This window comes from Staurois parvus, unplaced genomic scaffold, assembly GCF_062004578.1.
Source record: "Staurois parvus isolate SC_StPar_1 unplaced genomic scaffold, SC_StPar_1.0 ptg000287l, whole genome shotgun sequence".
Taxonomy (NCBI): Eukaryota; Metazoa; Chordata; class Amphibia; order Anura; family Ranidae; genus Staurois; species Staurois parvus.
In genome coordinates this window covers 22,050,882-22,078,583 of record NW_028318083.1, presented here as the reverse complement: position 1 = coordinate 22,078,583, position 27,702 = coordinate 22,050,882, and the positions used below count along the sequence as shown (strand labels likewise).

At 44.8% G+C, this 27,702-nt stretch overlaps 1 protein-coding gene across 1 annotated transcript in view; it reads right to left on the bottom strand.

Annotated features, from left to right (window-relative positions):
• MCUR1 (mitochondrial calcium uniporter regulator 1) overlaps nucleotides 1–13,997 on the bottom strand; it is a 53,694-nt gene extending 39,697 nt beyond the window's left edge. Inside the window, exons 1-2 of the mRNA XM_089682298.1 lie at nucleotides 13,659–13,997; nucleotides 1,607–1,723 (exon numbers count right to left, since the gene is read on the bottom strand). Coding sequence (XP_089538424.1) covers nucleotides 1,607–1,723; nucleotides 13,659–13,758 — 217 coding nt within the window. The 5' untranslated portion in view covers nucleotides 13,759–13,997. The remainder of the gene's footprint in view (nucleotides 1–1,606; nucleotides 1,724–13,658) is intronic.
• Between the last annotated feature and the right edge of the window lie 13,705 nt (nucleotides 13,998–27,702).

Sequence of the window (27,702 nt, the reverse complement as noted above, 5' to 3'; positions counted from 1 at the left end):
AAGCCTATGGAGGTCATTTTGAAAAAAGAGACAAAGAAAACTGATAGGATCACCAAGTATTTAGTAGCAGTACACAAAATGAAACATTTCCAGAAGAAGGAAGACGTTGCAGGTAACTGGATAAAAAATAAAATGAACGTTTGAAGGATATCACAGAAAATGGGGAGTTGCGTTCTTTTTTAGAATTAAAAGATAAGAGGGATTTGTTTTTTTAGGTTAGATGTGTGGCGGTACCACCAATTGAGGCATTTTGTATCAGCTCTTCCACAACCCTTAAGGACGGTGGACAGTATGGGGTTTATTTACTAAAGCTGGAGTCTCCAAAATCAGACTCCCTTCTGCATAGAAACCAATCAGCTTCCAGGTTTCATTGCCAAAGCTTCATTGAACAAGCTGAGGTTTGAAGCTGATTGGTTTCTATGCAGAAGGGAGTCTGATTTTGGACTCTCCAGCTTTAGTAAATAAACCCCTATGTATCCTCTGGAACGATTATTTAGTCAGGAGACGAAATGTAAACATACAACTTCTTGTATTTATAAGATTCTTACTAATTATGCAGGAGCTGTCTGCCTGCTGTACCTTGACAAATGGGAAAAAGCTTGGAACAAAGCTAGAGGAAGATGATAAGAAGAAAATATTTAGATTGGTCCATAGTACTATAAATCTGAATATAGTAGAGATGAACTATAAATGTCTAGTAAGATGGTACTGTACACAGAGTGTAGCACATAAACAATGATCACAAAATTCACTATGTTGGAGGGGATGTGGGTTTGAAGGAACTATAGCACATATATGGTGGGATTGCCTTTTATTCAAGAGTTTTGGCAAGGAATAATTCAACAAATTCAGGTGATAACAAGAATATCAAATAACCCTTGGGTGTATATTTCACAAAGGAGACTTCACGGTGAAGCAATATAAGAATACGTTAATAGTTCACTTAATAAATGCAGCTAAAGGGTTGATTCCGAAATTTTGGCAGAGTAAGGAAACCCCTAAATTAAAATATTGGTTTAGCAGAGTGGAATATGTGTATAGGATGGAGAAACGTTACCATATTGGAGAAGATAAAACCAATGAATTTAAAAAAACGTGGGAGGAGTGGATAATTTATAAAACAACTAAGAGTTATGCAGAATTGAAAGGAATGTGAAGGAAAGAGAAAGGAAAGGGAGAAGGGGAAGAAGAAGGAAGATGAAAGAGAAGGGGAAGTCTGCGATAACGGAAGGAATGAGGTTAATTGAGGGTTAAGGTGACTGGGGAGGGAAGGGGGGTTGGGGAGGGTGGTGTGTAGGGTTTATTCTTTGTTTAGTGTAAACATTTTTGATATGGAAAAATACTGTTGTAGAATGTAAAATAATGTATGGTAATTAAAATTAATAAAAAAATAATAATAAAAAAGCAAACATTTACAGACTGTATTTACTATGAGTAACTAAACACATATATTGATTCTTTATTTTTGGGGTAACATACAACAAAGGAAATTATACACGATTAAATAGTAGTAGTTCCTAGGACACTACAGAAATACAAAATGTAATATGGTTCCCAAAGCAACACAGGCCATGTTTTGTCTGTGGTAAGCTCACAATATTGTTACCTTTGTCTTCCAGAACTTGCACAACAGCATGAGTGTCAAAGTAGAACTTCTTCCCCACAGATGAAAATATGGTCCTTTTATGTGTGTCTCCAGTTAATGAAGTGGATGTTCTGTAATCTGGAAATCACAAACACTAATGTTGTAGTGCTTATCAGGTCTATATAAACAAACAATGTTAAAAAAGATATGCAGGTAGACTCAACACAGTTACTGATATGCATTTAGTCTCTCCGACCACCACCTCCTCACGTTCTCCATCTCCCCTTCCCCTAACTCCCCCCCCCCAGAGCGCCAAACCATCACCAGCCGCAACCTCCGCAACCTGAACCCGGCCCCCCTCCACTCAGCTGCCGACCGCCTACACGACAGCATCCTTCCACTGTCTTGTCCTGACCTAGCCACCACCGCGTACAACGACTCACTATCAGCCACCCTAGACTCTCTGGCACCCCTAACCACACGCTACATCAAACCCAGACCGCTCCAACCATGGCAGAATGACCACACTAAATGCCTCAAACGTCGCAGTCGTGCGCTGGAGAGACTATGGCGCAAAACCAGGTCCCCCCGTTCATTCTCCCTCTACAAATCTGCCTTCCTCACTTACACCTCCTCCCTCCACGCCGCCAAGCAGGCTTACTTCGTAAACCTGATTAACACCCTCTCCTCCTGCCCTCGCCGACTCTTCTCCACCTTCAACTCCCTGCTCTCTCCCCCCCCTCCTCCACTCAGTACCTCACTCACCGCCCACGAGATTGCCACTCATTTCCACAACAAAATTGATACAATCCGTCAGGACATAGTCAACTCGCAATCTACCTCCCCACCTAGCCCCCCCCCCCCTCAACTCTTCCCTCCTCTGACCTCGCAACCGCACTGCCCCCCTCCACACCCAAGACCCCGCTTACCGTAACCCCACCAGCTCTGCACTCCTTCTGCCCCGCTACCACTGAGGAAGTCACCAGGGTCTTCTCTGAAGCCCGCCTCACTACCTGCCCCCTAGACCCTATCCCCTCTCGACTCCTCCAGTCACCCCCCTCTTCCCTCATCTGCTCCCTCACCCACATCTTCAATCTCTCCCTCTCTACCGGCGTATTCCCCTCCCCCCTAAAGCATGCGCACATCACCCCCATACTCAAAAAGCCCTCCCTGGACCCCTCTGACCCAAACAACCTCAGACCCATCTCCCTGCTGCCACTCACTTCCAAACTCCTGGAGCGCTTAGTCTACTGCTGCCACTCACTTCCAAACTCCTGGAGCGCTTAGTCTACAACCGCCTAAGCGCCCACCTAACTGACAACAACCTCCTTGATCCACTACAGTCCGGCTTCCGTCCCCTACACTCCACCGAAACCGCCCTCCTCAAAATCACCAACGACCTACTAACCGCCAAAGCCAAAGGCGACTACTCTGTCCTCCTCCTCCTGGACCTCTCCGCGGCCTTCGACACAGTTGACCACCCCCTCCTCCTTAATAAACTATTCTCCCTTGGCATCAGAGACACCGCTCTCTCCTGGTTCTCCTCTTACCTATCCCGACGCTCCTTCAGCGTTTCCTACAATGGTGCCACCTCCCCTTCCCTCCCCCTCTCTGTTGGGGTCCCCCAGGGCTCTGTCCTTGGACCCCTTCTCTTCTCCATCTACACCTCCTCCCTTGGCAAACTCATACACTCCCACGGCTTCAACTACCATCTCTATGCTGATGACACTCAAATTTACCTCTCCACCCCTCACCTCACCCCCACATTCTCCGCCCGCATCACTCACCTCCTAAACGACATCTCTGACTGGATGTCGCTCCATTTCCTCAAACTCAACCTCTCCAAAACCGAGCTTCTCGTCTTCCCTCCTGCCCGCGCCCCCCCCCCATCCTATCCATCACTACTAACATCACCACCATCAATCCCGCCCCGCAAGCCAAAGTCCTTGGAGTCATTCTGGACTCTAACCTCTCCTTCCAACCTCATGTCAAATCACTGACAAACACATGCAGGCTCCACCTCCGCAATATCGCCAAAATACGCTCCTTCCTTACCCCAGACACCGCTAAACTACTTGTGCACTCCCTGATTATCTCACGCCTTGACTACTGCAACTCCCTCCTCACCGGCCTACCCCAGTGCAGGCTCTCCCCGCTTCAGACCATCCTCAACTCAGCGGCTAGACTCATCCACCTCACCACCCGCTCCACCTCTGCCACCCCCCTCTGCCTCTCCCTCCACTGGCTCCCTATCGCCCAACGCATCAAATTCAAACTACTCACTCTGACCTACAAAGCCATTCACAACACTGCCCCTAACTACCTCACCGACCTGATTCCCAAGTACCACCCTACCCGTACCCTTCGCTCTTCACAGGACCTCCTTCTATCTTGCTCCCTGGTCTCCTCCTCCCACGCACGACTGCAAGACTTCTCCAGGTCCTCCCCCATCCTCTGGAACTCACTACCCCAATCCATCAGACTGTCACCTTCCCTCCTCACCTTCAGGCGCTCCCTGAAAACCCATCTCTTCAGGGAAGCCTACCCCACCCTCACCTAACTGCTGCTCTCCTTCATTCCTCCTACCACTCCATCCCCCACAGCCACTTCCTCCTGTACCACTACCCCCTCCCTCCTAGATTGTAAGCTCGAAAGAGTAGGGCCCTCTTACCCCTCGTGTGCTGTTCGTAGTTGCTGTAATGTTTCATGTATTGTCCCCCCCTCTATTGTACAGCGCTGAGCAAACCCTTTGGCGCTATATAAACTCAATGTAATAATAATAATAATAATAATTTAGAAATAGAATATGAGCACCTGAATTAGGGGGAAATTCCTCAGAGCTACTGACCAGCCTCAGGCATCACCAGCAAGGTTCCCATCATCCATCCACTACACATCTGCACCAGAGGCTGGTCAGTAGCTCTGAGGAAAGGGTTTCGTCCCCGAAACGCGTCAGCCATTTGACCGCACTGACAGTTGGAACACATTGCTTGCCATTGTGGCCATCGTCATTATGCAAATGGTTTTTAGATACATGCTTCGTCTGTGAGTATGTTTTTACTTTTCATACCTTTCAATAAACCTTGGATAATGCACTAGGTGTGTGCGCCACTTGTATACAGCTTTTTCATCATTTAATTCTAGTCTATGTCCAGCTTAAATTTGTGCTATGGTCACTGTCCCAGATTACCTGTTTCAGGGTGTCCTATGGAGCCACGCTTGCATGCAGGAACTAGAGTTGTGTGTCCCTACATTGCATGCATCAACAAAATACACACATCTCCATACTCTAGAACAGGGGGCTCCAAACTGCAGCCTGCAAGCCGGATGTGACCTTTTGCTTGTTTTTATCCAGCCCTTGGGGCACTTTTCCTTCCACTGATATGAAGCAGTATTCCATCCAATGACACCAACAATGGGGCTCTATTCTTCCCACTGACACCAACGATTGGACGCTATTGATGCAATCCGTCAGGACATAGTCAACTCGCAATCTATCTCCCCACCTAGCCTCCCCCCCCATCTCCCCCTCATCTCTTCCCTCCTCTGACCTCGCAACCGCACTGCCACCCTCCACACCCAAGACCCTGCTTACCATAACCCCCCCAGCTCTGCACTCCTTCAGCCCCGCTACCACTGAGGAAGTCACCAGGGTCTTCTCAGAAGCCCGCCTCACTACCTGCCCCCTGGACCCTATCCCCTCTCGACTCCTCCGGTCACCCCCCTCTTCCCTCATCTACTCCCTCACCCACATCTTCAATCTCTTCCTCTCTACCGGCGTATTCCCCTCCCCCCTAAAGCATGCGCACATCACCCCCATACTCAAAAAGCCCTCCCTGGACCCCACTGACCCAAACAACCTCAGACCCATCTCCCTGCTGCCACTCACTTCCAAACTCCTGGAGCGCTTAGTCTACGACTGCCTAAGCGCCCACCTAACTGACAACAACCTCCTTGATCCACTACAGTCCGGCTTCGGTCCCCTACACTCCACCGAAACCGCCCTCCTCAAAATCACCAACGACCTACTAACCACCAAAGCCAAAGGCGACTACTCTGTCCTCCTCCTCCTGGACCTCTCCGCGGCCTTCGACACAGTTGACCACCCCCTCCTCCTTAATAAACTACTCTCCCTTGGCATCAGAGACACCGCTCTCTCCTGGTTCTCCTCTTACCTATCCCGACGCTCCTTCAGCGTTTCCTACAATGGTGCCACCTCCCCTTCCCTCCCCCTCTCTGTTGGGGTCCCCCAGGGCTCTGTCCTTGGACCCCTTCTCTTCTCCATCTACACCTCCTCCCTTGGAAAACTCATACACTCCCACGGCTTCAACTACCACCTCTACGCTGATGACAAATTTACCTCTCCACCCCCCACCTCACCCCCACTTTCTCCGCCCACATCACACCTCCTAAACGACATCTCTGACTGGATGTCGCTCCATTTCCTCAAGCTTAACCTCTCCAAAACCAAGCTTCTCGTCTTCCCCCCTGCCCGTGCCCCCCCCCCATCCTATCCATCACTACTAACATCACCACCATCAATCCCGCCCCGCAAGCCAAAGTCCTTGGAGTCATTCTGGACTCTAACCTCTCCTTCCAACCTCATGTCAAATCACTTACAAACACATGCAGGCTCCACCTCCGCAACATCGCCAAAATACGCTCCTTCCTTACCCCAGACACCACTAAACTACTCGTACACTCCCTGATTATCTCACGCCTTGACTACTGCAACTCCCTCCTCATCGGCCTACCCCAGTGCAGGCTCTCCCCGCTTCAGACCATCCTGAACTCAGCGGCTAGACTCATCCACCTCCCCAACCGCTCCACCTCTGCCACTCCCCTCTGCCTCTCCCTCCACTGGCTCCCTATCGCCCAACGCATCAAATTCAAACTACTCACTCTGACCTACAAAGCCGTTCACAACACTGCCCCTAACTACCTAACCAACCTGATTCCCAAGTACCACCCTACCCGTACCCTTCGCTCTTCACAGGACCTCCTATCTTGCTCCCTGGTCTCCTCCTCACACGCACGTCTGCAAGACTTCTCCAGGTCCTCCCCCATCCTCTGGAACTCACTACCCCAATCCATCAGACTGTCACCTTCCCTCCTCACCTTCAGGTGCTCCCTGAAAACCCACCTCTTCAGGGAAGCCTACCCCACCCTCACCTAACTGCTGCTCTCCTTCATTCCTCCTACCACTCCATCCCCCACAGCCACTTCCTCCTGTACCACTACCCCCTCCCTCCTAGATTGTAAGCTCGAACGAGTAGGGCCCTATAACCCCTCGTGTGCTGTTTGTAGTTGATGTAATGTTTCATGTATTGTCCCCCTCTATTGTACAGCGCTGAGCAAACCCTTTGGCGCTATATAAACTCGATGTAATATAGTTCCTCCCACTGACCCCAACGATGGGGCACTGTTCCTCCCACTGACCCCAAGGAAGGGGCACTGTTCCTCCCACTGACCCCAAGGAAGGGGCACTGTTCCTCCCACTGACCCCAAGGAAGGGGCACTGTTCCTCCCACTGACCCCAAGGAAGGGGCACTGTTCCTCCCACTGAACCCAAGGAAGGGGCACTGTTCCTCCCACTGAACCCAAGGCAGGGGCACTGTTCCTGCCACTGAACCCAAGGATGGGGCACTGTTCCTGCCACTGAACCCAAGGATGGGGCACTGTTCCTGCCACTGAACCCAAGGATGGGGCACTGTTCCTGCCACTGACACCAGCGATGGGGCACTGTTCCTCCCATTGATACTAGACATGGGGAACTAATTATCCCACTGACACCAACGATGGGGCACTGTTCCTCCCACTGACCACCAAGCCTAGGGTATGGTTTACTCCCACTGATGCCAGGGAATTTTCTACTCCCACTGGCCACAATCTGGCCCCCCTAAAGTTTGAAGGGCAGTAAACTGGCCCTTTGTTTCAAACATTAGGAGACCCCTGGTCTAGAACAGTGGCCTCCAAAATGCGACCCAAGGGCCGAATGGAGCCCTTTGCTTGCTTTTATCCGGTCCTTGGAAAATTATTCTTCCCATTGATACCAATGATGGGGCACTATTGCTTCCATTGATATGAGGCACTATTCCTCAAACTGACACCGGTGATTTGGCACTCTTCCTCCCACAGACAGCAGCGATGGGGCCCTATTCCTCCCATTAATATCAATGAGGGGGCATTAGTTACATCTACTAACACAGGGGCATTTTCTACTTCTACCGGGCAAAGTCTGGCCCCCCTAAGTCTCAATGTTTGTAAATTGGCCTTTTGTTTGGAAAGCTGGAGATCCCCAATCTAGGATGACAATCACTCCCTTCTTCAAGCTAACAGACTGACCCTAGACTGAACTGCCCATTGTTAACTCTTTGCTGTGAAGACTGGGCATTCAGGCAAGCAGCACTGAGAGAGCAAGAGCCAGCAGCTTTGAAAATTGTAAACCACAAATGTGTTAAAATAAAAAAAAAAAAAAAAAAAAAAACACTGAGTGTTTAATATTGCTCTAAACTGGACACGAGGAAACCATGGAGATTGCCATCAATGAGCTCTGCTTTGGAATGCTAATTCACTGGCTGCCATATTGATTATTCGGATTCAAAGCTATCTGAGTAGCTGACCTGTGACAAGTATCGAAATAAAAATGAACTACACTTTTCTGACACTTGTTTAAGCATGCTTGTTCTGAGTTTAAGATTCAAAGTACTTAAAATCTAGCATTTTCATAGAGGGACAAGCAAAGGCAGACCTCATACTTTCCTCCTGGCAGTAAGAAGGAAATAAAAAAAGACTTGTTAAAATGTGTGCTGCTCAACCATTCAGAAGGTCTTTCTCTGATTGGCTGAGCTGGAGAGGCGGGTGGATCCCATCACACTCTCCACCTTGGCCATTCAAAGGAGGCCTTGTATTCATTCATAAAATACAAAGCTTCTAAATGGCTGAGCAGAGCTTTTGTCCCAGGAATGGAACAGGAATTCTCCATCACGCACAATGCAGTATACTGTAAGCAGCTGATTATTTCAGCAAGCACATGTATTAGTGATGTAAATAATACATTTGGACCAACTTGGTACAAACAATTTAAAGCTAAAGCAAACCTGAAGTTAGGCTTTAATATTGCAGCAGGAGTGACTTTTCTATTTTCTCAAATGCTGGGCAATAGTTCTTCATCTTATAAAAGAAGGTTCACCAGTAAGTTGTGGATTTTTTTCTGGTGACAATATTGCACTAAAAACTAACTCCAGGTTTTCTGGCTTCCTCTGCACCCAATTGTATTTTTTCTCTCACTTTATACACATGACATCATGGGCCTTTTCTCTACCAGCATGATCATTATAATAGCCTGGGCTCCCAGAAAGTGGGTTAAAGAGGAACGTCACCCAACTGTGATTAAAATTAAATTATAAATTCCTATTAATGGCCTCAGTATGTATAAAAAACATACTAACTTGTCTATGCAGTCTAGTATTTTCTTCCTTGCAGACAAATTTTTCCTTTGCAACACTGCTCCCACACCACCAACTTGAAATGGAGATCCACACATGCCCAAATATGCCATGAGGTCATTGTCAGGTCTATGGGACAATGTACATGTGCAACATTACATGCTGAAACACTGCCTGCTAGGATGTGCTATAGACATCTGAGGAGGCAGCGGGTGACTGGAGCTATGTCATCCTCACCTAGGGGAGGACTCAGGAAGGGAAGCATTAAAAAAGGCATTTATGGTACAAAAGAAATATCTGCAATTGTCTAAGAGGAAGGCTGATAAGGGAAATTGCCTTTCAAGGTCCGCTTTAAATGACGCTGGGTAACAAAAGGCGAGACATCAAGTGGACAAGATGACTTCTCATGGGGGTTGGTGATGGACTGAAGATGGGTATTGCAGTGAAAGCTGCATTATTTTTTTCAAGTGGGCTTTGAGGGTAGCTAGCATAGTAGCTAGTCTGGCCTGTATCTAACTGTAGGTACATTTGAGGAAATTCATAAAGAGTATTGTATACACTCTTAATAATTCAGTTAAACCTCTGCACCAAAACTGTCTGTATTCACAAAAGAATCATGTACCGTTCTTAGGAGGAGGCCATGCCAGACACCTGTCCAAAGTGCAGCTCAGCATTATTGGGCTCCCTCCTTGGCCACTGCACCTGTCACACAGACATGGCCAAAGAGTTTGTAGTGGGGTGGGCATAGGCTGATGGGGAGGCTAGTTCCCCATCAGGTCTACCTTCCTTTTGACTGACAACGCAAAGCAGTGGGCAGCTGTGGGGTCAAGTGGGTAAAGCCTGATGAAAACGCTGAAACTAGTTTCCAATCAGGTCCACTTTCTGTGTTAGGCATTACCATATTTTCATAACAACATCAGCCAATGTCCTAATACCCTTTGTTTACATATAGCGTTCAGCTGGGAAAGTTTCCTCTGAAGGGGACCAGGGATAAGTCATTGGTTGCTAGCTTGGGTGTCTTCTGAATCATCTGTAGCTGAACCCTGAACTTACCCCTTTTTTTTTTTTTTTTTTTTTAACTCAAATGAGCTGCGGGCCGAGCCATTCTCTCCCTGCAGATCAAGTAAACAAAGAGGTGTGCTGTGGGATGGGAATGACCCAGTCTGCAGCCCTTTGGATCATAAAAAGCCCAAGTGCGAAGACTGAAGAACATATAATCTCTATTTCTAGAAGGTTAGCAGCAGCCGCTACTACAAACCCTATGCAGAAAGATGTCACAGTTATGACAGCTTCCCAGGAAAGACATGCCCCACTCTGAGAACTGATGGCTCTCTGTACGCCAGCTCAGAGCTGGTCTTAGTAGATATGAAGGATACAGTCAGATTGTAAGGTGTATGGTGAGCCCAACAAGTATGTAGCAAAAGGCCCTGCTTTTGGATACAAAACTGATTGGATAGTTCAGGTAGGCCCTCATATTACATAGTTTTGGCTGATTGCACAAAGATGGTCAAATGGTAATTTTTACAGTGAGCTTTAATTACTGTCAGTCTTCTAAAGGACAGTGATTCTTTTTGAATCCATTGCTGCCACAGTGACAGGTTCCTAAAGCGGAACTAAACCCATGGAATTAAGCATTTAAAAAACAGTTCCATTCCCAGCATGCCATAAACGATAACTGTCACATTTGCTTATGTTCTCAACCAAACTGTCAAACCATCAAAATACTGGTGTCATAACTGATCACATGTGCAGCACTGTGGCAGTTGCAGATCAAACAGAGGCAAAGATGGCAGCTTCCTTGGCTGAAAAGGAGGGCTTAGCTCCAATTTAAACGGAAATAGTCTTTTTTTTTATTGCAAGCAGGCAGGCTGTTTATTGTAGAAGAGATATGCAATGTCTCTTCTGCAATAAAATAAACCTTCCTACCTGCTCACAGTCTTCCTTAGAATCTACACAGGGTGGCACATGTGCAGCCCATTATACATTTTGGCACAGTGCCTGTGTTCAGGCATGACTGAACTCCTGTGCATGCACAGGACTTACGTCATATCACACCAGCCAATCAAGATGGTCGAAGATCGGCACCCAGAAGCAAGGGAGATGATGCTGGTGCCGGTGAGGCGCATTGTGAGCGTCAGTCCATTGCAGCTGGGGTAAGTATAGTGTACTTTATTTCTGCTTAAACCATTCTGGAACGTTACTGGACTTCAAGATGTTGTACCAGGATGATACCTGCAGCTACACGCCTCATCCTGGTACCCTTTATTAAGAGCCGATGGTCGGCTCTCTTGCAATAGCAATTGGAGTGGCTAACTAGCCACTCGATTGCTATTGCAAGCAGCGGGGACATCCCCCTCCTCCCACCACCTTCCGCAGCTTTACTGGGATCTCCTGTCCCACCGAGAATCCCGATCGATTGCCGGATGATCATAGAACCCAACGAACCGTATCAGCTTTGTTGGGCTCTAGAATATAGTAACCAGGAAATGATGACCTTACATCACATCCGCTTTAGTCCTAAATACAGGGCACCATTTTTAAAAAAGAAAAGCATTTAATTACACCGATCTTGCAGAGGAGGGATTTGGGTTCTTATTGACCCCAGATCCCTCCACAAAGAGTACCTAGCGCATGCCTATTGCTGTCACAAGGGATGTTTACACTCCATGTGACTGGAATAAAAGTGATAAAAAAAACAAAAATCTTTTAAAGCAACAGTGTAAAATAGATAATTAAAAAAAGAATGTAAAGTGCCCCTGTCCCCCCAGTGCTTGCGCACAAAGGCAAACACATGCCTTGGTCATGCACGCACACAAACAATGATTGTCCCACACGAGAGGTATGGTCACAAACGTCAGATCATGGGCGGTGATTCTAGCACCAGAACTCCTCTGGAAATCTAAACTGGTAACCTGTAAAGGCTTTTAACACCTTCCCGCGGGGTCTATAGCAGATTGATGGCTGGACAGAACACTCGCCGTTGTGTCTGGGCGTCATATGATGTCCTGTCAGAACCCATCATCAGTGTCACCTATCAGTGCCGCTTATCCGTGACAACTCATTAGTGCCGCCTATCCGCAACACCTCATTAGTGTTGCCTACAGGGTGGATAAAAATCAATGATTTAAAAAAAAAAAAATCGGATTTTTTTAATTTAAATTGATGTTTTTTTATTTAAATTGGATTTTTTTGATTTAAATCGGATTTTTTTTAAATAAAATGCTTTTTGAGGAAAGTATATTACCATCCAAAGGTTATTCCATCATGAAATAAAGATTAGTTTTTTAATTATGTAGAATAAGGCTGTATATGTTTATTTTTTTTGGTAAATAAATTCCATGAATCCATTCACAATGTCATGCTCTTCCAGAGGTTTTTGTAAGATTATTGGGCAGTTTCTCTGCCTACAAGATATTATCACAGATGTTTGGTTTACTTTTGCAGTTCTCAAAACTGAATTTGACTCAGCGGAGATCACATGCCTCTTCTTCACAGCAAAAATGTTATAACATGAACAGAGTTAAGAAAAAGACCTTAATCCTAACTTCTACAAACCTATGAATACAGAATCAACCCCTTCACTGCTAAGTTTCAAGAAGTTCAGTGAATAGAATAGAAACAATATTTTTCTGATTGTTTGGAGTGGAATAGATCTGCACAAGAAGAAAGTGAAACTAAGTGTGAGGAGGAAGGGGCTGACAGTCTAAGTTTCTTAAAATATATATATTTTGTTTAGCCAAATTAGTTAACAAACATGGATGTTTAAGCAAATAACATATGCTGGAATGTTATTGTTTCAGTTGAATAAATCTATTTAAATTGTTATTATTAAGGTAATGATTATTTTTCTCCTTCCGAAGTACAACAGAAAAGTTGTCCAAATATGAATGATTAACCTATTAACTGGGGATAAAAAAACTAATATGGAAAGTTGTTATTCTAAAAATCTTCATCTACTTGCATATTAAAGTTATAAAAGTAAGAATTAGTCTTTATGTAGAAAACTAGGATTTAAATCAAGCCTTACTGACTAGTGATTTAAATCAGTTTGATTTAAATCAAATCCACCGTGGCTGCCTATCAGTGACATTCAGTGCTGCCTATCAGTGCCCATCAGTGCCGCCTATCAGTGCCCATCAGTGCTGCCTCATCAACGCACATCAGTGAAGGAGAAAAATTACCTGTTTGAAAAATTTTATAATAGAAACAAAGAAACTTTTTTTTTTTTCAAATTTTTTGCACTTTTTTGTTTATAGTGCAAAACGTAAAGCACCCAGCGGCGATTAAATACCACCAAAAGAAAGCTCTATTTATGAGAAAAAAAATTATAAAAATTTCATACGGGTACAATCTTGCATGACCGCGCAATTGTCAAAGTGCGACAGCGCTGAAAGCTGAAAATTGGCCTGGTAAATAAGGGGGTAGAAGTGCCCGGCAGGCAAGGGGTTATAGCGACCTACCACCAGAAAAGAGCTGGAAAAGGTTTATTTCCCTAGATAATCTCTACAACATGTTAGTTCCCTATAATCGTCCTGTTGCTGTACAAATGATTACTCTGCCTACAGATGAATGGTCCACCATGTTCTCCTACAGCAGCAGGTCACCCTGCCTGCCAGCTATCTCACCTCTCAGACACGCTCTGGGCAGCCCCGTACAGCGCGCACCCCCTGTGTAGGAGGATACAGCGCGCTCCCTGCAGGCGAGGACGCGCAACAGCGGCTTCATGACGAGACGGTTCCAATAGACTCCTCAAGAACCGGACCGCTCCAGAACTCCGTGACCAGACCATGTACCCTATGAGTCTTCAGAGCTCCTCCATGTCCTGATTTGCTAACGTGGCTCTCTTCGCATACAAATATTACGATACCAACGTGCTCGCCTGATATTGCTTCAGCTAAGAGTGATCTAATTCCAACGACAGATTTTAACTTCTAAATCTAAAATGTTTTTGTGAGAACACGGAAATAGGCGGGGCACTGAGGTATAGGGAAGTGAATGTTTGTCTGCACACCAGCAGCCATGATGGCTGAGATTTCCCTATTGACTGCAATGATTGTTGGTCTTCGGAAACATGCCTGTGCACTAGCCAGTCACAAGCAACTGATTTTTCGGGTTTTATTAGTGAAATCAACTTTGTCAGGACGAAAAGTGGTTGTAAACAGTGTTTTTTAACTTGTACTTACAGGCAGGAATTTTTTTCACAGAGAAAATGTGCAGTAACTCTCCCCCTCCCCTAGATCACATTAGTCTCTGCTGCCAAACTTTATAGTACAGGGAACCAAGTAAGCTTTGGCTGGACTGTACAAGTAATTTGTATGGAATTGTTTTTAAAAAGCAATGCAGTTAAACATACAAAATATTTGAAATATGCAGCCCTTACCAAAGTAAGCTCAGAGGCACTTCCAGACTTCCTTGTCATACTGTATGTATCTTCTCTCCTTGCTTTTCACATCAGAGACATCTCCCATATCCAGCAAAGAGACATCCCCATATTTAGCAAAGGGACATACCCATATCCAGCAATAGGCAGCCCCATATCCAGGAAAGGGTCATCCCCCATATCCAGCAAGAGACAGTCCCATATCCAGCAAAGAGACATTCCCCATATCCAACAAAGAGACATCCCCATATCCTGTAAAGAGACACTCTCCATATCTAACAAAGAGGTACTCCCATGTCCACCAAAGAGACAGCCCTATATCCAGCAAAGAGACATCCCCCATATCCAGCAAAGAGCCCAATCCAGCAAAAAGACATCCCCCATATCCAGCAAAGAAACATCCCCATATCCAGCAAAGATACAGCTTACTCCACTAAAGAGGCATCCCCTGTATCCAGCAAAGAGACAGCTCCCAAATCCAACAGAGACAGGATAATCCAGCAAAGAGACACTCCCATATCCAGCAAAGAGACATCCTCCATATCCAGCAAAGAGACAGTCCAATCCAACAAAGAAACACCCCCATATCCAGCAAAGAGATATCCCCATATCATGTAAAGAGACAGCTTAATCCTTCAAAGAGACATCCCCCATATTCAGAAAAGAGACAGCTTAATACAGCAGAGAGTCACCCCCCATATCCAGCAAAGAGGCACTCCATATCCAGCAAAAATACAGCTTAATCCAGAAAAGAGACAGTTAAATCAAGCCAAAGGACATCACCCATATCCAGCAAAGAGAAAGCACAGTTCCAATTAGCAGCATTGTCATTTACTAAAAATCTAGTCAGACCAGTGAACACTAGCACTGCAGTAAGCGCAGTCAGCAAGTAAAAGGACAGGCTAGCTACCCACACACCTCTGATACACAGTGAGTTGACTGGCGGTTGCCACCAAAAATAGCTTCCTGCCTGCAGGGAGGGGTGGAACGGAGTGCAGTTCACTCCACCTTCCGCTCCCTTAGGCTATTGCCGGAGTTGAGCTGTATCACCCGCGGTATGATCACTCTGCAGCTGCCCAACTTACTGAGTGTACACAGTGACTTTATTCCCAGTGCCTTTCACACTGTCTCCGGCGGAGGTGCTGGAACGCTGTTCCAGCATGTTTCGCCAGAAAAAAAGCCCTACTTACAGGTAAGCCTATAATAGGGCTTACCTGTAGGTACTGTAAATATCTCCTAAACACACACCATTTAGAGCACCAGAGAATGTGCTCTCGGCATGCCCGTGCCGTTCCTTCAGAGCTGTGTACCATAGGAGTGACGTCATCACGGGTCTCGGCCATTCAAGCTGCCGGAGCCAGCACCCCCGGAAGAAGGAGCGGGTGAAGATGGAAGCCCTGTCAGCGGTGACAACTTTTTTCTTTTTTGGAGAGTACTACCGCTAATGCTGTCAAAGTGGAGCTTTGGTCAGAAAATTAAGTCTTGCTAGATTACTTCATACTGGTCCCTTTTGCAGGTATAACTGTGTGAAACAATAAAAAATAAATGTCTATACTATTTAACCACTTTAAGACCAGGCCTATTCTGACACTTCTTGCATATATGTAAAAATCTGCATTTTTTTGCTAGAAAATTACTTAGAATCCCCAAACTTTATATATATTTTAAGCAGAGACTCTAGAGAGTAAACTGTTGCCTTTTTTTCTGCCACAAAATATTTGCCAGCAGTTTTTATTTATTTATTTTTTTTAAAGATACAGTTTAATGAATTTTCGTGCACACAAACAAAATATAATACCACATTTTCTTGTAAAAGATAAAAGATGATGTTACCCCAAGGAAATAGATACTAAACATGTCATGCTTTAAAACTGCACATGCCAGTGGAACAGTGACAAACTATGTACATTTAATTATCTATAGGCAAAACTTTAAAAGCCTTTACAGGTTGCTTTCCTCATGATGTTTGCAGTAATACATGTGTGGTGCGGTTGCTGTTTATGTATGCACGCGAGACTGACATGTGCGCTCGCCTTTGCGCATGAGCATGGGGGACGTGGTTGATTTCAAATTTTTACGTATTATTTTTTTCTTTTTTACACTGTCTCTTTGCATTTTTTAAATCAACTTTATTGCTATCACAAGGGATGAACAACATCCCTTGTGATAGCATGGGCAGTGACAGGTACTCTTTTCTGTGATATCTGGAGTTTCTTCTGGCCTTAAAAGCATCAGATCAAACCAATCAATTTGATCTTATGTTTTCCCAAGCCATTAATGGGTAGTTTACATCTGGCAAAACAGGAAGTGACAAAATACTTGTTACTTCCAGTTTCTTAGACCATAGAGATGACCGAGGACGTTCTGGTCTTTGATTATCTCTATGGTCAGCTGGCGGACCTCCTTCCGCCGCCTGTAAAAGCGATCCAGCAGCTAATTAGATCCAGTGACCTGTCTAGGTCTATGGCAGGCTGTGCCTGGATGGGGCTGGACACTGCACAGAATGGTACCGGCAGTTAGAGCTCTGTGCGTTCAGGAACAAAGGTCTGGCATGCAGGTCTTTTGCATTCCAGACCTTCTTCCCTGAATGCACAGGGCCCTTAATGTGCATTGCGTTAGTGACAAAATGCTCCAGGGTGCCAAAGTGTTAATGGGCTCTCAATGTAAGTGTGGTAGGGTTGCCACAAGTTTAGTTTTGATAATGGCTGCATTTTTTAAATTGCTGGGCATGGTCATCACATTGTGTAGCAAACCAGAGCCCACTCTGCTTGTAGGCAGATTACCGACAGGTTGTTTAGCTAGACTGTGGCCAACCCAGGCTGGGAGTGGGTTGATGTTTTTCCCTGACTTTTTGGATCCATCCTACCTGCCTGTTATATAAATAAGGGAGAAGGATGGGTCCTGGGGGAGTCTCGGGCCGCGCAGGAGAAGAAGGATATGATCGCTGCAGAGGAGGACTGCTGTGCCTTGCAGTCCGCCAGAGGTACCAGGAGTCCAGAAAACAACCAGCTTCTGGAGTTCACCAAACGTGATCTACTACCTTGTTTAGGTATGCCTGGGCAGTCAGCCAGAGCTAGTTAGGGACATACTAAAGTTGTGGTTCATGTTAGGCTGTATTGTTTTTATAACCCAGTAAAGATTGCATCAACTGCTCTGAAGTTTATCTAACTAGTTGCCGACCGCAGATAGCTGAATGACGCTACACTGCGGCTGGCCAGTTCTGGGAGGGCGTCATATGACATCCTCCCAGAATGGACTATCCTGCATGCCCCCGAGGGCGTGCACCTGGTGATCTCCGTGATCGCTGTGTCCTACGAACACAGCTGATCACGTGATGTGGTAAAAGGCCAATCACAGCGGCTTTTTACCACGTGATTAGCCATGTCCAATGACACACTGATCACATGGAAATGCAATTGCCAGTTCTTGGCTGCACTTTCCTCACGCTGTCAGAACGTGGGGAAAGTACTGCCGAGAACCGGCAGTCTTCAGAGCAGAGATCGGCACTGATCATTGCATCATCTGCAGAGAGCCGGTAAGCGGCATTCCTCAGAGGGGACATCTACACTGATCATCTTGCATGACTACGCAATTGTCATTCAAAGTGTAACAGCCCTGAAAGCTGAAAATTGGCCTGGGCAGGAAGAGGGTAAAGTGCCCAGTAGGCAAGTGGTTAAAGAAACTCTGCTACCTTGCATAATCAGGGCAAAGTGACAGCATCTTTGCAAAGGGGCCCCCTGACCTATTGATACTCACTTTGCTTCCCTGCCATTTCCTGTCACAGCCAGCAGTAAAATTCTCGGTATCTGTCTGTCAGATGATAGGGGAAGCAGGAATATCACTCTCTCTGTTGTATGACAGTGCTTGAGCCTAGTGATTGGCTGCTAGACCCCAGTACTGTCATGTTCAAGAAGGTCACATGCATTCTTATACCCAGATATTTTGGCCAGTTGTGATGGAGAAAGAAGTAGCCGGGGAATGGTGACAAGGTGAGTATATGCAGAAAGAAGAAAGCTTTTGTAATAACATTGCCACTTTGCCCTTACAGTGGTTGTAAACCCTTACATATACCCAGTGAAGTGATTGGCCTTAGGCGATGCACAGAGATCAAACAAATCCACCTACATAAGTTGTACCTGTTTATCTAAAGACTTCTCTTTTCTACATCCATTCAAAGTGCAGAATTTACACAGGATCTCTCAGCTCTGAAAAGCAGTGGGCGGGGAGCTGAGGTTACATCAGTGAGGAGAGCTCTAAGAGCTGATTGGAGGGTAGGGTCACCCCCCCCCCTCCACAGGGTCACCCCCCTCTACACAGCACACAGGAACAGAGTTGGGGTTGTCAATCAGTGGCAGGTCCCTCCCCTTCACCATTTTTCTCTTGGTGTCAGGAAGACATGTCAGAGGTGACTCATGCTTATAGCAAAAGAACGAAGCAGGAGAGAGAAAATACACCTAGTGCTAATTGAGACCACTACACAGTACAGAGGGATATGATTTGTTCATATTTCATGTCTGAGGTTTACAAGCTCTTTAATGAGTAAGATGAAAGTGTCTCTTTTACCACTTGCCTACTGGGCACTTATACTCCCTTTCTGCCCAGGCCAATTTTCAGCATTCAGTGCTCTCACACTTTTGATGACAATTACTCAGTTATACAACACTGCACCCACATGCAACACTGTGTGATGAAATTTTCTTCATTTTTTTTTCTCCCAAATAGAGCTTTCTTTTGGTGGTATTTAATCACCACTGGGTTTTTTATTTTTTGCACTATAAATGAAAAAAACTGAAAATGTTGAAAAAAAATGTTTTTTTAGTTTCTGTTATAAAAATTTGCAAATAAGTAATTTTTCTTTATAAGCTTTGACCAAAATTTATTCTGCTACATTTGTTTGGTAAAAATAACCCAAATCAGTGTATATTATTTAGTCTGTATGAAAGCTATAGATTCTACAAGCTATGGTACCAATCAGTGAAAATTGATCACACCTGATGTACTAATGGCATCTCATTTCTTGAGGCCCTAACATGCCAGGACAGTACAAATACCCCCCAAATTACCCTTTTTTGGAAAGTAGACATTCAAAAGTATTTAGTAAGGTAGTTTGTCTACAATTCTTTGGAAAATGAAGATTTTGTTTTCACAAAATTGACATATTAACAAGTTATATCTCACACACAGCACAGGCATACTTGCAACTACACCCCAAAACACATTCTGCTACTCCTCCTGAGTATGGGGATACCACATATGTGAGACTTTTCCACAGCCTGGCCACATAGAGAAGTCCAGCATGCATGGAGCACCATCAGGTGTTCTATGGACATGCTGTAAATTACACATCTAATATCTTGACAACCTATTACACTTTTGAAGGCCCTGAAGCCCCGGGACAATGGAATTACCCACAAAATGACCCAATTTTGAGAAGCAAACACCCCAACCTACATTCTATGAGGCATATTGAGTCTTTTAAACATTGCTTTTTTTTCCACAAGTTTTTGGAATATGTGGAAAGAAAATGAAAATGAAAACGCAGGAGAGGGTCAGCATAAATCAGAACAGGCAGAGTTTGGCAACAAGGAAACGTACTAGCAGGAACAGGGGAACAGGAACAAGACCTTGAGGCAATTTGGAGAGGCACAGGGCAGGTTTAATTAGGGTGCCCTGTGTTCTCATTGGTGCGGCCGCGATCGCTAGTGCGCATGCGCAGCCGCCGCCGCGATCTCTGTGTTCGCTGGCTAGGAAGAATCGTCGATCTGCGCATGCGTGCAACGTTGAGCGGCCGGGATCACTGACATATTGGTTCTGGTAGTAGGCAGGAACATGGTCCATAGCACAGGTAGCAGACAGAGGTGTGGTCAGCTCATGCGGCAGGCAGAGGCATGATGGCAGTAAGTAGGCAGCAGGCAGAAATATCAGGCTTAGGGCCTCGGTCAGGTAAGACCTGGGCACAGGGGTAGAGGCTTTGTCGCACCCAATCCTTTCGAAGCCTCCAGAATAACCAAAAACACAGTTTTCTCCACTATGAAAAAATATTCTTAAGCCTTTCACATATGTGAGACCCCTGTGTTATCTTGAATCCTGCCACTACAGTAGCAGGGCAGAAGATCAGTCCAAGCAGCAGGCAAAAAACGTGATCAGTTAACAAGGTGAGGTCAGTTCAGATGGAAGGCAGAAACGTGGTTGATAGTTCAGACAGCAAGCAGAGGCATGGTCGAATAACAGGCCAGGGTCAGTTCCAGAGCAGGCAGAGGTATAGTCAGTTTAGGCGGCAGGAAGAGGCATGGTCGAATAACAGGCCAGGGTCAGTTCCAGAGCAGGCAGAGGTATAGTCAGTTTAGGCGGCAGGCAGAGGCATGGTCGAATAAAAGGCCAGGGTCAGTTCCAGAGCAGGCAGTGGCATGGTCAAAACACAGGCTAGGGTCAGTTCAGGAGCAAGTAGAGGCATGAGGAGTGTGAAGGCAAATGGCAGGAATTCAGAATTACATTTACCATACTTCAATAATATTGTAGAGAAGTATGGTAATGGCAGAAACAGTCACCTATGCAGAGGCCTGGTTCGGAAGGATACTGGGGACAATAAAAACTGGTGTCTCGTCTAACTCCTCTTCTGGAGCACACCCAACATTTTTTTTTACATCATTGACCTCTTTCTCTGGGAGGGACTTTTTTGGAAAAATGGCGTTCGTGGAGTCTGATCACTGCATATGAGTGAATGTTTTCTGGTGGGCCTCCAGGCTATAAAAGGGCAGGGACAATTTCCTCCTGCTAGCGAAGAAAGGATATGGGTGTCTTGGTGGATTTACGATAGATCACATATGAATTATAAATGGCCAAACTGAAAAAATAAATGGAGACTTTTTTTGTACCAATGGTGGGTTCTTCTTACAGCAAGGTAGGGCTGGATCATCTGATCATTGAAGTCGACTTCCCCCATGAACAAATTATAATGGTAGACACATTCTGGTTTTTGGATTGTGCTATTCCTTCTGGTGATTTGCACATGGGTGTCGTTGTAAATTGATGAGAGCATTTAGATGTCTCGTTTGTCTCTCCACTGCATAGCCCATATTTCTCTTCATTCCGAAAACTCATGGACTCCCCTCATTGTAGTGTTGTGTTCTCCAGCCTTTGCAGGAAGCCCTTCCTACAAGTTCTCAAGGTGCCATATGCTAGTGTTTTCCTTCGGTGAAGATTGCAAAAAAGGGGCAAACTGGTCTAGAAATGATCAACATAGAGATGATAACCCTTTTCAAGGAGTGGAAATACAAACTCTAAAACAATTTTTCCACTTGATCCAATGTAATCTAGGCATTCAGGGGGATGTAGTTGGGTGTCCTTTCCTTCGTACATGAGCAAGGCATACACGTACTCTGTGGCTCTGTTGCATAATTTGTAGCGATTAACCCCATATCAGGCCCTTTTGCTGGGGATAAACTGCTTGAAGCTCAGTCTGCCAATGAAGGGGACAAGCGACTCATCCACGCAGATATTTTTCTCCAGGATAAATAATTGGGTGGATTTCTCTGAGCAAAAATTAAGAATTGGATGAATTTTATACAATTTATCATATGCTGGGTCATTTTGGGGAGGGCACTGGGTGTTATCATTGTAATTTATGATCATTAATTAAATTAAATCTTGTTTTGGGCATGACTGATGAGTAAACGAGAATATGATGGATGAGGTGGGTGGACCAGCAGGAGTGTAATTCATTTTTTTGTGCAACCCAAAAAGGTTCTAAATTCCTCCACTATTAACTGCTTTCATTCATAGGGATGGGCATAACTTGAATCTGGGTGTGGGCTATGAATTGTTGAGCATAGAGGTTGCACTGGTCCACAACTGAATTTAGTAAGTCATTGGCAAAAATTAAATAAAAAAAATCAAAGGGGGGCAAAATTTTCCGTGTTGACCTGGACTCCTGGCTGGGTAATAAAAGAGGGGATGTTAGCCACTCCAGAGTTAGGGGGAAGCCACAGGAGGTTTTGAAGGCAATATGGAAAAGTGGCATGGGTCCTAAACCTTTGGGGCTGAGGTGACACCCCACTGGCCATTCTTGAGGTTCTCCATTTCTGGTGGATGCCACTATGCTAGTGGTGGATGCCACTGCTCTACTTGTGGATGCCACTGCTCTACTTGTGGTAGCCTGCTCCTCACCAGAACGCCTTCATTTGGTGGGCACATTTTCCTCCTCCTCTGATTCTGTAGCAGACTCACTGCTTACAACAGACTCATAATCCAAAGCAGAATCAGACTCAGGGAGCTCCCTGCTGCTCTTGTTGGTCATACTTAGGATTTGTTATGCCTCCTCACAGGACATACTGGGACAGATGTGGCTGCACTGATGGGTGCTGATGAGGTTGCTCTAATGAAGCTGCACTGATGGATGCTAAAGATGCTGCACTGCTGTGTGTAAAGAGGCTGCACTGCTGGGTGCTAATGAGGGTTCGCTGATGGGGGTACACTGATGGGTGCTGATGAGGATGCACTGATATAATGGTTCTTCAATTCATGTGTAATTTAAACACCACCACACCGTGCTGATCCACCACCCAATCGAATTGGATAAACACACCAGAGCTCCAGGCTGGTCAAATCATAAACCAGCTAACACACAGTGGCTCTGGGAGCAATGATCTGCAGCAATATCTCTGACTGCTACTCAACTGGTCAATCCTCATGAAAATGGATGGAATTACGTAGGAAGAAAGGAAGTGGAAACTCCATAGTGTAAAATCGTAAATAGCTTTATTCCATTTAAAAAATTAATTAAAAAATACGGTGCAACTCTGCATAGAAACCAATCAGCTTCCAGGTTTTATTGCCAAACTTAATTGAACGAGCTGAAGTTAGAAGATTAATGGCTACCATGCACAGCTGTACCAGATTCTGAGTGCACTAGTTTTAGAAAATCTACTCCATTATGTATTTGCTGTGTATAAGATGGGTAAGGTTTGGCCTTGGTGGTCAGTAATAACTGACTTCACACATTGTTTATCACCATTATATGTTGGATGGGAATAGAAGAAGGATAGTAATATTTCCAGTTCCTCTAACAGGACACAACAGACACTTTCTGTAATTGCTGAAAACTTAGGACTGACCCTTGATGTGGGACTGTGGCTTACGCAAGTATTTGCAAATGTGTGCAAACAAAACCCTCTGTTTTTATCACAAACTGTTAGACAGGACCAAATTGGTTGTTTTGCAGGCTGGCTGGTAAGTGTTGCTGGGAAATCCTTTGTTTGTTTTTGCATTGCCCTTGCATGTGTACCTTACTGCTAAGGCTGGTTATAGGTTTGGATGGTTGCCATTGTTTGTGTAGTTGGCTAATTTGGATGCAAGGATGCACTGGATGCCTTTGCTGTCATTTTGGTATAGCTGGGTGTCACATGTGTCCCTGTACCTTTAAGGAGGGATGGGCTCCTCCATGCACACCTGCCCTTAACCTATCCATTGATACATGTGCTCCTACTATGGATGCTTTGGAAATTTTAGTTAGGTCCACAGTATACAGGGGACCCTTGACGTGAGACTGTGGCTTACGCATGTATTTGCAAATGTGTGCAAATAGAACCTTCTGTTTTTAAAGCAAACTGGTAAACAGGGCCAAATTGTTTGTTTTGCAGGCTGGCTGGTAAGTGTTGCTGAGAAATCCTTTGTTTGTTTGTGATGTGCATTGCCCTTCCATGTGCACCTTACTGTTAAGACTGGTTATAGTTTGGGACGGTTGCCTTTTTTTTTTTTCTGTGTAGTTGGCTAATATGGACGCACTGGATGCCTTTGCTGTCATTTTGGTATAGCTGGGCGTCACGTGCGTCCCTGTACCTTTAAGGAGGGATGGGCTCCTCCAGCCAAACCCGCCCTTAACCTATCCATTGATGCATGTGCTCCTACTATGGAGGCTTTGGAAATTTTAGTTAGGTCCACAGTATACAGAGGACCCTTGCGTGGGACTGTGGCTTACGCATGTATTTGCAAATGTGTGCAAACAAAACCCCCTGTTTTTAACACAAATTGTTAGGGCCAAATTGGTTGTTTCGCAGGCTGGCTGGTAAGTGTTGCTGGGAAATCCTTTGTTTGCCATGTGCATTGCCCTTTCATGTGCACCTTACTGCTAAGGTTGGTTATCGATTGGGATGGTTGCCATTTTTTTGTGTATTTGGCTAATTTGGATGCAGGGATGCACTGGATGCTTTTGCTGTCATTTTGGTATAGCTGGGAATCACGTTCATCCCTGTACCTGTACCCTAGGTTTACACCTAAGCATTTTCTGAAGCATTTTGCAGAAACTCAGTACAATCCATTTAACATGATTTCCTAAGGGACATGCTCACATCTGCACATTTTCACCTGGTGTGTTTTTTGGAGAGGGACAGGGACATTTTTCAATGCAAAAAGTTGCATTTTTGGTTCTATAGACTTCAATGGAAACACTGCAGAAAAGCATGTAGTGCGTTTTTGCCACGTTTTTGATACGTTTTGCGTTTTAAATCTTCCTAGCAACATGAAAAAAGCCGCAACATGTGTCAAAAATGCAGATGCAAAACACAATGCAGAAACGTCTCAAACACAACCTGCATAGGTGTGAACCTAAGGAGGGATGGGCTCCTCCATGCACGCCCGCCCCTAACCTATCCATTGATACACATGCTCCTACTATAGAGGCTGTATTAGCAAATATGTGCAAACAAAAGCTTCTTTTTTTAACGCAAACTGTTAGAGAGGGCCAAATTCGTTGTTTTGCATGCTGGCTGGTAAGTGTTGCTGGGGAATCCTTTGGTTGCGACTTGCTGAAAACGTCCTGAGCCTGCAACAATGAAAATGAATGCAGCCACAACATCTAAAGACTGATAATCCGCAATATATTACATTTTTCTTCTTGGGTTTAGTTATTCCTAAACGTACATGCCACCATATTCCATGTTAACACATCTGGGATGATTATAGCTAGTTTTATTTAGTCTCATATTTGGAAAATCACTATATATGAGAACTTCCTGCTCATTCTTGATACAGTCTTATCTTGTGTATAGGGCTACATACTGCTAATTAAGAAACAAAGTGTAAGTATGCATTTTTAAACACTTGACCTATAGAATGGGGTTGATAATGACTGCGCTTCTTGAGAATGGATGGCAGGCTCATTTCAATGTCATTATAATTTCATATGACTAAACTAAATTTTAATTATAGAGTAGAGTTTGGCTTAGATTTCTATGTTGCTGTAGTTAGCGTGCTCTCTCCATTTATATAACACTTCTCCCAGTGTAATTCTCCTTAAAAATAAATGTATTTGAAAACTTGAAAGAGGATTGATCTAGAAAGTGGAAAAAAACTAAAAGAAGACTTCCTGGTTAATAGGAGTGGGTACCCATGCTGATGAGCAAATAGCTCATACCATTTACCAAACTGTATGAAAAAGAAACTGTGACATAATGTGATGAGCAAGACTAAGTAGTTGAAGTGTTACTAAACCCAGGGCCCTGCATTCACTATATCTGGTCTCCCACAGTACACATAACATGGAAGTGCAATTATTTTAGTAAGTGTAAACTGCTAAATACCTTTTTATAATCAGCAGTATATAGCAGTCTTGTGACTTTTATCAGTGTCCAGTCAAGCACTAAAGCTTGTAGGAGGAGTTTTCATTCTCCTCTCACTGTCCTATGAGACTGCAGGACCCCTGACCCTCTGTCTGAATAGTGCTGATTGACCCTGTGCTCATCACATGCATTCTCCCAAGGAACAAAAAAAAATCTCTAGCAATACACACCAAACAGAGCATGTGCAGCTTGCCCCCAAGGCTCTGTGCTATCAGGAGATGAGTCAGGGACAGTGGAAGAAGGGGAAGATCAGAGAAGTCAGGATCAAACATCCTTTTTTACACAATGCAGCGAATTAACTCCTTAAGTTCCACAGTGAGAATAACAAGCATGCTTTACTGCATATACAGATTGATTTGCTGTTGTGGATTTAGTAACACTTTTAAAATAGGGCAACTATACATGGTTAAAATGTAGAGGTGGCCACAGATGACTTTTTTTTTTTTTAATCAGCTGATAGAAAACAGACAGATTCCTCCATCCACACAATCGAGGCAGATAGAGGAATCCTCCCTGGTGGGATATAGTATTCTGATAGCTGTCGTAATACACTGATCGGTGGCTGCAGCCACTAATCTACAGTTTTCCAACAGTTTTGTTCAATAGAAGTCAATCTAATGTTCGACTTCTGTCAAGCAGGGATTACCATATATGGATTGAAATTCAGCCAGTCACCGCTGAACCAGCCAGGATTCGATCCATCTTTGGTCAGCGTAAGTTCACCTTCAGGAAGATTTTCCAAATAGCCACCTATGCAATTCTATATCTTGTCCCTCCTCTTCTGTTGTAAATGGTGCATGTCTTCCCATTACAAATGCAGCTTTTAGGGGGGTCTCTTCATAAAAAAATGCTGGTCCCTTCCCTCTGTCCTGCCATTTGCAGGACAAGCTGAACAGAAAGATATTCCAAATATCCACCTATGCAATTCTATATCTTGTCCCTCCTCTTCTGCTGTAAATGGTGCATGTCTTCCCATTAGAAATGCAGATTTTAGGGGGATCTCTTAACAAAATAAATGCTGGTCCCTTCCCTCTGTCCTGCCATTTGCAGGACAAGCTGAACAGAAAAATTTTCCAAATATCCTCCTATGCAATTCCATATACTATAGTACACACCAACTATCCTCCTGTTGTAAATGGTGCATGTCCTTCCATTACAAATGCAGCTTTCAAAAGGGCGGGTCTATCCACAAAAAATTCTGGCCCTCCCCTCTGTCCTGCTGTTTGCAGGACTGGCTGAGCTTTACACTAATGCCCCTAGTGGCTGGTTCAGAGAAGGAGCCCAGGCACTGAGCACTTGCGAGGTTTGAACTGCCTGGAGTGGAAAGAGTGCATTGAACATGTACAAAATTTAAACTGACAAGAATGGCTACTAGGGGGTGTATTACTGTAATGTTCAGCCTGTACTGCAAACAGAAAGATGGAGGGAGATGAGGGGCCTGCAGATTTTGTGGAGAGCCCCCCCAAACAGCTGCATCTGTAATGGGAGCATGTGCGCCATTTACAACAACTGGAACTGGCATGTACTATTCTGAGGACATCGTATTGCATAGGGGGATTTTTGGAAAGTATTCTTGAAGGTGAACTTAGACTTTACACTTGCACAATTACAATAATTTTTGAACAAATTTTTATATACTCGATTGCTTCTCTATACAATAACATATGGACTAAC